Raw genomic sequence first — 9,059 nt, forward strand, 5'->3', positions numbered from 1 at the left:
TACCGGTCTTACAACCTGATGAGGTATTCACGGACACAACGTCATATTGTATCCCACAGCACTGCAGTAACGGACCTGCTGGACGTGGATGAGACCCTGCCGGGCTTCCCTAAGGAGATCGATGACATAATGTATAACGGCACCCGGCTCCAGGCGCCGCCGCGGGAGATCCTGTCCGTGCTGGACTCCATCGACAGGACGTGGAAGTTTAGGCCTGATGCAGCGGAGGAACTCAGGTAACTGACTTAACATACCTTGTATAGACCAAAAGTGGAGTGGAGTATTGGTCTGTGTTCTCAAAGCCAGCTCGTGGTGTTGCAAGAACTTTGAACTAGCCGATTTCTTGTGTCAAATTTCTACATAAATTTGTACGACGTAGCCATGGCAATCAGAACCTTCTCTGGTAGGTTTGTTTGTATTCACGTTACATACCCGGTAAACCGCCTCATCGCGCAACACATCAGATTTGTACTGAACAGTACAAGCTGCATATCCGGACGCTAAGCTTTATTTTATCCACTCACCCCTACTATTTGTGTGTCGGGTTCTTTAACGTTCTTGAGGTGTGACTCTCCCAAACACGGGATCCTGTCCGATGGACGGCCCTATCCGAAGCTTGGTACATGTACGTATTTTCTCTTGAGTCAACATCCTTAACCACAAGGCCACCGGTAAAAAGAAGTCAAACCCAACCTGTTTAGAAATAGCCAACACTAGTATTAGAGTAGAATATTGTTTATGACTGTTCATTGTCACTTGTATATCTACTATGTTCATACCATGTACTTGCAATTAGCCCTCGGGCACGAACTTGCAAATAAACTTCATTATATATTTCTACCACAGTACTAATGATTTACTTCACTCATCCCAGATCGGCGCTGGAGTCTAACCTCAGCACCTCCCGAATGTACATCGTGACGCAGAACAACACGTCCAAAGACACGCCACTGACTCTGGCAGCAGAGAGGCATGTGGAGTACAAGCTGTCTGCTGTGGTGGCAGGGAGGCAGCCTGTGGTATGTTTCTTGTACATCCGTGAATAATTTCATCGGGCTAGTGAATGACTGAATAACGAAGTTCTTTATCCGATTGCTCTGAAGAAGATGGCAGACGGCCATCGAGACGTCACCTGTTATCATGCTCCTTAGTTGTAAATACAGGAGGTTTTATTGTACACGTAAGCCAGTAATAAGGATTGTATTAGTGATGGTGATTAGTATTTTTGTTACGTCATCATTAAGTAGTATCTTGAAAGAATGGTTCTTGACGTCAGATGATTGACGTGTCTAAATTTCTTAAGTAGTCTAAAAGCTTTAAAACATTCCGTTACATTTTCCATCATAACTACAGTACAGTAGAAGGACCTGATTTAAATGTTTTCTATTAGCTATCTTAGTGTCTTATTTACCTCGATTTTTCCCTCCTTTCTTTCCCTGCATTCAGAGCTCGCCGTTTTCCTACAAACAGTATAAAACCTGTAACATCGTGGGTAGCAGTGGACTACTCAGGGGCAGCAGGTGTGGGCGGGAGATTAACAGCGGGGAGTTCATCATCAGGTATGACACAAAATGAAAATTCTGTCAGTATCTGGATTTTTGCTGTTATTAACTTAACTTAAAAAGCGTATCTAAATCAAGAGTAATGCAATTTTATTTCACAACTAAGCGCCATGCACTGATATTGCTCCCATATGATTCCAGGTTCAATATGCCGCCTATGGCAGACGCCTTCAAAGAAGACATCGGCATACGGACACATTTCGTCACCTGCAACTCACTCACGGTGCATGAAGAGTAGGCGTTTCGTTTATTAAATCAACAAACGAATTATTACATTCAGTTACAGCGTTTTTACCTTATGTTGCCGTGAGTTGAGACTGAGAAAGCAACAGTTTAAGTTTTGGTCATTTGGTAACGTATCTGCTTGACTGAAGCCTTATATCATGATCAACCACTGACAAAAGGTAGTGAGGCCTATCCGAAACTGACCGTTTTCTATTGTGCATTACCTTACTTACAATTGATGTTACCGATATTGCTGACATGTATAGTAAAGAATTGGGCTGACCTGGCTTTCGAATATTTTGCAGATATCAAGACATCCGCAGCATGCACTGGCTGCGGATCTTCCGTAACCACATCATCAGGAACAAGTACGGCAGGAGCATGATCTTCACTATGCCGTTCAACGTGCGATGGAACATACGCAGGTAGGGCTGGGTAAAGCTGAGGGCACAACCCGCCGTGCGTGCTATTTACGTGCTGTCCACGTGCCAAAACGTGGGCAATCTTTTGGGATCCGTAAGTGGTACGTACCGCCTCCGTACGAACTCGTAATGAATTCGTGAAAATAGGATACTCCACAAAACAGATTCCTTTGTAGCAAAATGGACTATTATTTTGAGTACCGCCCATTCACGAACAATTAGGTTCAGGTCCGGACCTGGACCTGGTGCTCTGGACCTGGACCGTACCTGGATCTACATTTTCTGTACCATTACCCCTATACTTAGGCTCATCTGGTTCCAGACCGCCGTGCCCAAAGCGAGAGTGCCAAACAGGGTCGTCTTCAACCATCCTCATCACAAGATCGCTGCAGAAAAGTTCTGGACCGATAGGGGGCTTGATGAGAAGAGCTTCTCCTCTGGTAAGGCCTACGTCACGTTTCCAAACCGGGGCCCGGCCGGGCAGCTTTCGGGAACGGAAAATATGATATAAAAGTCACCAAACTACACGACGCGTAACGAGAATAGTTGTGTGCAGTATTTTTGTTACCTATACATTTCTATTTTTCGTTTCCACAGACAGCCGTTCAAAATATGCGACGTTAGCCTAAGTATACGTCCTTTGATGCATAGCCCTTTTTCATCTTTGCCAAGAAGGTTGTGCTTCCGGTGTCGTGTGTTAGAGTGCGTTTGTGAACAGTTTAACGTTGTGGATGGATCCTTCCGATGTTTTGGTACATCGGTAAGAGTCGTGAAAGCAAAGGTCAGGTTCAATAATAGCGGCTTTTTCTTGTACCACAGCCGAACTTCAACATTTGATATCTCGTTTTCTTGATACTCTATATGGTCGTGTTTTGAGTCATTGTTGTAACGTGTAACTGTAACGTGTTCGTCTCTGTCTAGAATGAAGATGATGATGTGGATGTGGTGATAATGATGATGGTGATGATGATGATGATGATGATAATAATAATACTGTTGATTTTGCAGGTTTCTATATGATCAGTTCCGCCCTCTCCTTCTGTGAGAAGATCACAGTGTACGGCTTCTGGCCTTTTAACATGGACAGGAACGGAAAACCGCTTAGGTGCGTGAATTGCAACGAATTCTTTTGTTTCTTTGTTTCTTTGTTTGTTTCTTTGTTTCTTTATTTGTTTTCTGTATCACACGGTCAGTAAGAAATCTATCAAGGAAAGAAATACTCCGTACCAGGATTTCTTTTCTAAATACAATACAGTTATCTACTTTAATTTTGATGTCACAGACTCTCAAACTTCCTACACTATTTGCTGTCGCCCCCCATCCCCAAGCAAAAAGTCTAAACAGATACATTAATATGCTAAAAAAGTACACTGAGATAATCAATAGTATATCATAGAACAAGAGTGGGGATGAAGATACACATTTTTAATGTCTTTTCCGTGTTTCACTACCAGCTACCACTACTCCCAGACGGGGCCGAAAGACGGCGGAGTAAACAACACGTGGCACCGTATGGACCGGGAGTTCGTGAAGCTGGTGGAGCTGTACAAGGATGGGGTCATCAAACTGGTCACGTCACCGTGTGTGGAACACAGGAATACCTCAGGCGTTAGATAGAGGGTCATCCATGGACCAAAGAGCAAGAGAATTTGTTGCAATAGAACACAGAACTGTTGTTTATCTGAAGATATGGAGATTCTATTGCTATTTCTGTGCACAATGTAAAGCGCTTACCAACAAGCTTTTGATCAGTGCTCTTATCCTTCTCAAGTTGGAATGACCGGCCGCCTAGGTCACGTGAATGTAACGGAAGTGTGATGTCAGCAACGGGTCAAAGGTGCCCGACAGTCGGTATCGGCCCCCGTCTTCGGGTTAGGGTTCGACTGAGGATCAGATGGCTGACCGAAAGCTTATTAACGTTAACGTTGTTAAGGGTTGTACTTTGTGCACTGGTATAGAGTGTAAGACTTTTACAACGTCGAACACCGTCCCAGCTGAACCTTCAGAAAAATGAAAAATTGAAAAATGCTGCTCCGTATTTCTTGAATACAAATCTACACTTTTAAATACCTGTACATTGAATCTTATGTTCCATGACGTAAACCCAAAGACTATTGAGCTTGGCGTCTTCTTCATAACAGGCCACAGGGCCCCCACATTTGGCAGTACCCGTGGATCGCGCTAGGTGGTGCTGCTGCACGCCAATGTTCAAGTGCCGATATTGCTGCCTGCATGGATCGTCAGATGTTAGCAGAGCAGAGTGAAAAACTGACTCCAATCCAGCTACAAAATCGGTCTTTCAGAGCAGCAGTAGAATCGATCCTCCTCTACGGGTCAGCATGTTGGACACTCACAAAAGCCCTGGAGAGAATATTGTTTATAACTGTTTGTTGCCACTTGTATATCTCCTATGTTTATACCATGTACTTGCAATCAGCCCTCGGGCATGAACTTGCAAATAAACTTCGAATATCTATCTATCTTGTTAAATGGCTCATACACTAGAATGCTGAGAAGTGTCTTAAACGTCTCATGGAGGCAAAGAATCACAACCCGTGAGCTAAACAAGAATACACCGCTGAAACAATACAACAAAGTAAACCTCGTTTATACGTCACTGCTGCAGAAAGAAGAACGAGATGACAGATAAACTTTTAATGTGGAAGCCAGTGAAAGGGCAGTCTCCAAGGACCAGTTGACACCGATTATCCCTAGGATAGTGGTAATGCTGTCCCTGCCCCAGATAGATCTGTTTGGAGATTAGCCTTCCTGTGGGGGTAGGGATCGTAGAATATTTTGTTTATTTTTGTGTATTTGAAGGATATCCATTCTACGCTGCGCTATTCTTCAGGGGAAAAGGGGAATGTTTGGCCAGAAGAGTATAATTTCTGCCAATCAAAGGTATGATTTCTGCCCAAATCCTGGGCAATTGTTCTCCAGCGTAGTTATTCCGGTAGAGAGACTACTGTAGGGCTAGGAAGGTCACGCCAAACATAGCTGGAACCACAGACACGACCTCTCATCCGGTTCTGTTAGAATGACTTCCTTGTAACTCGTTGTTCTGATTAATCCTACAAGTGGCTTCCCCACATGACTGCTCCGTTGTTCCGTGTTTTAAAGGAAAGCCAAGAATGTATGAGACATTTATTTCCGCTTTTCTGATGGACTAGCCAAGATGTAGCAGATTATAAAGAAAGTAACTCCTTTCAGATAAAACCCATACATGACTCTTGATACACCTTCAAGGATACGTTGCTATAGGTTCTGTACAATGCATCTGAAAATGCCATTCGCCTAGATCTCACATTCAAACATACAAACGCTACCGAAAACATGTTATCAACCCTCTTGCCGAAGGTAATAATTAGAGCCGGGAGAGTTAGTCCGTGGAAAATACTAGTAATCACATTTCCCCGTCCGAAGTGAAACCCTTTGGTGACCAAATTCGCCTGGAGAAATAATCTCCCTGTATCTGCCGTAGTTAGTCTGGTAGAGACTGCGGTGGAACGTGTAGCTTCAGCATTTGAAGCGTACATCCTGGCGATGTTTCGTACAAATTCTATTTTCAGGAAATTAGGTGCAAAGAAAAGCTTCTGATCCCGTGTTCATGTTGTTGCCATGGAAGTTCGGATGAGTGACCGAAACGTCGTTAAAGCACTCCTCTCCAAGCAGAGGTTCGGCTACGATTTTTTAACGTGTTTTAAGGCGTCTATGTTGGGCTTTTTTATTCATTTTGTACCATTTTCTTCATGTCCGCCGGCCGGCAGACATGAAGAAAACGGTAGAGATCGAATGTAAAAAAAAAACACCTAAAACACTTCAGAAGCCTGCCGGAACCGAACCTCTGCTTGGAGAGTAAGCGAATACGCACAGTCCCAGATCAGGTACTGCTAATGTTGCACAGCCTAATCTCCAAGCAGATCCTACGGTAGCATAAAATAGTATCAAAAGCTGGCAGAGGAGTGAAGCCGGTCTCCGGTAGCAAAACACACTCCTAGTCCTGGGCCGGCTTCACTCCTCTGCGAGCTTTTGACACTATCTTATGCTACCGTAGGATCTGCTTGGAGATTAGCACAGCCTGATCTTTGTAGACTCGCCAGGCTTTGCAGCCCGGACCGCGCCCGTTAAGCTAATATTACCTACTACGTAACGAATAAACAAAAACAACCGCGCCCTACAGAAGACACACCTACTTTTCGGGTGACCGAAAACGTTAGGATATACCACTGTTTCTGTGAGAGAAAACCCCGTAAAAACAACTTATGGGGGAACCGTAATATACATAACGATCATTGCTCCGTGTACGATATGTAATGGCATTTCCCATGTAATATAACCTATCATACCTAGATCTAAAAATTATGACTACCTGACTTACTGCTGAATGGTATCGTCTAATCTATTTAAATCTTCTTCGATGTGACGTCCCTGACCACGTGACCTACATTGTGTAGAAAACAGAAACCCATGCACTGTCAATACAGGTAGCCACGGCGCCGGTAACGCTACGGCGATGGAGTAGATTCTGTGCGACAGTTTGATTTTAAAACACACCAAAGGAACCGCCGTTGGAGTACAGTGGACACGGGATTGTTGCTTGAGGGACTGTTCAAGATTCGCGACAAGCTTAAGGAAGAAGAAGAAACAAGACGGGGACCGACAGAGGAAATACTCCCAACACCAAGGAGAGCTACAGTACGTATAACACTAATTAACAGAAGTCTTCCTACGGGTGCATGTATCGCAGAATTCGGCAAAAGGGGGAAATAATTGGTCAGGGGAGTCAGCGGGCGGGTTAACATTTTATCTTAACGTCGCCAAGGAAACCCTATGTTGGCCAACCTCTCCTGGCAGAATTATTCTCCCTTACTCTGATAGAGACTACTATATCATACAGCTTTCCTACAGGGGTATAGATCGTAGAATTCGGGGAAAATAGGGAGTAATTCAGTAATTGGCCTGGAGATTCAGCCCACGCTAAGGTTAACATTTCATTTAACGTCGCCAATGAACCCTTATGTTGGCCAAACTCCCCTGGCAAAATTATTCTCCCTTTATAGTCTGGTAAAGACTACTATATCATACCGTTACAGCGGCATGCCGTGACCTGATTCCGTGCAGGCTGAGTTAACGTGCTTCTAATGCGGGTGTGATATATCCCTTGTATTGATAGTCAGACAGGTATTGTCATCATACATAACAAAATACATTGCCTGCGTAATAGATATCAACGGGTGATATGTTTCGAAGGACGAACATGTCTCGTAGCTTACGTGATTATTTTCATGTTTAAAGGGGGGGGGGGAAGTTTCCCTCGTGCGTTTCATTCCCGAAACTACAACATATCGGGAACTGTCCAAATATGAATATCAATTAGATTACAACAAATTAAAGCTACAAACGTCCCTTTTGATGTGCGCTAGTATTCCCAGATGGCATGACCCTTGTGGTTTAAGGTTGTTATGGATTTCTTTATCCAAATAAAAACGGATTCATACGAAGCCTCATTCCTACGGGGGTATGGACAGTAGAATTTGGCAAAAACAAGATAAGTAATTGATCAGGAAAGTCACAGTTATTATTGGTTGGTTTATCCATGTATATATAGATACATATATGGATATACTAAAACAACATTGCAGCCTGTTATACCTTGCTCTAATATTGGCTGAATGAAGTTAGTTTTAGTTTTGAAATAGCGCAACCTTAACAGTCCGCGACCGGGGGAAGTCACATTTGCTCTATGTCGGTGAGTAAAACCCTTTGGTGGCCGAACCCCGCTAGCACAATCATTTTCCATGTACCCGGCGTAGTTAATCTGGTCAACCTCCTTGGTCTGATAGAAACGGAATTTCGTTCAAATCGCACGCGGGCACGAACAGTGAATATTGGAACAGCAAGGAAAGAAAAAATGCCACTTGTACTGAGGCGATGTGGTTGAATTTAGAGCAGTGCGGCTTTAGGTTTTGATGAATGTAAATCTTCCATACAGCCGGCGTAGGTAGTCTGGCAGAAACTGAATTTCGTTCAAATCGCACGTTGAATATTGGAAGGTCTTGGAACAGCAAGCTTAAGGAGAGATATTTAACACTACTCGTACTGGGACGATGTGATTGAATTTAGAGCAGTGTGGCTTTAGGTTTTGATGAATGTAAATTGGCGCACCAATTCCCGACGGTGTCATTGAAACGAAATTAGTTTTTTCCGACACCATTTCACTTGTTTGTGTGGGGAGGGGGGCGATCCGATGGGTGACTGGCACGGGTAGGCTTGGCTGCACTTTTGTGAAAGGAGAATTCCAGGTTCCCTTTGTTTCTATGACGCGCCTTGCATCTGAAATCACTTCACATGGGTCAATGAACTCGTGAAAAAGCAAGTGGCCCCCTTGGAAAAAGTAGTTATCTTTTCTCTTTCTAGATCCGTTATTTCAATTTTGGATTTTCAACCAGCCTCCAAGTCAAAGTCAAGTCAAGTCAAAGTTTATTGCACAACATTTGTAGAACGGGTACAATGTATGGCAAACTTAGGTCTCCAAACGACAGTCAAATATAAAAGAAAATACGTGAATCACACATTTTTTGGAGACTGTATTCAGGACAGGTGGTTGTTAGCACCCCTGTCCACTAGACTGTGATCGGTAGGCGACCGTACGGCCACCAAAATTGGAGTTCTATGACCCTTGATTTTATAATAGGAATGTGATACAATATGTAGAAGCATGATTTAAAAGACAACAAAACACAAGTAGTGTAAATATATTGTTCATCTTTGAATTCGAAATTCGTTAAGCTATCGGTGAAATATTTTGTCGCTCGTGATCAGCGGTCGATTCAGCTGCCGCACGCGATAT

General features: G+C 43.5%; 1 protein-coding gene across 1 annotated transcript in view; it reads left to right on the forward strand.

Annotated features, from left to right (window-relative positions):
* LOC118422376 (alpha-N-acetylneuraminide alpha-2,8-sialyltransferase-like) overlaps window positions 1-3,826 on the forward strand; it is a 13,298-nt gene extending 9,472 nt beyond the window's left edge. The window contains exons 3-10 of the mRNA XM_035829896.1: window positions 60-236; window positions 875-1,019; window positions 1,447-1,559; window positions 1,704-1,796; window positions 2,093-2,212; window positions 2,516-2,649; window positions 3,218-3,314; window positions 3,664-3,826. Coding sequence (XP_035685789.1) covers window positions 60-236; window positions 875-1,019; window positions 1,447-1,559; window positions 1,704-1,796; window positions 2,093-2,212; window positions 2,516-2,649; window positions 3,218-3,314; window positions 3,664-3,826 — 1,042 coding nt within the window. The remainder of the gene's footprint in view (window positions 1-59; window positions 237-874; window positions 1,020-1,446; window positions 1,560-1,703; window positions 1,797-2,092; window positions 2,213-2,515; window positions 2,650-3,217; window positions 3,315-3,663) is intronic.
* Window positions 3,827-9,059: the final 5,233 nt, after the last annotated feature.

Source organism: Branchiostoma floridae, chromosome 9 (genome assembly GCF_000003815.2).
Source record: "Branchiostoma floridae strain S238N-H82 chromosome 9, Bfl_VNyyK, whole genome shotgun sequence".
Classification (NCBI taxonomy): Eukaryota; Metazoa; Chordata; class Leptocardii; order Amphioxiformes; family Branchiostomatidae; genus Branchiostoma; species Branchiostoma floridae.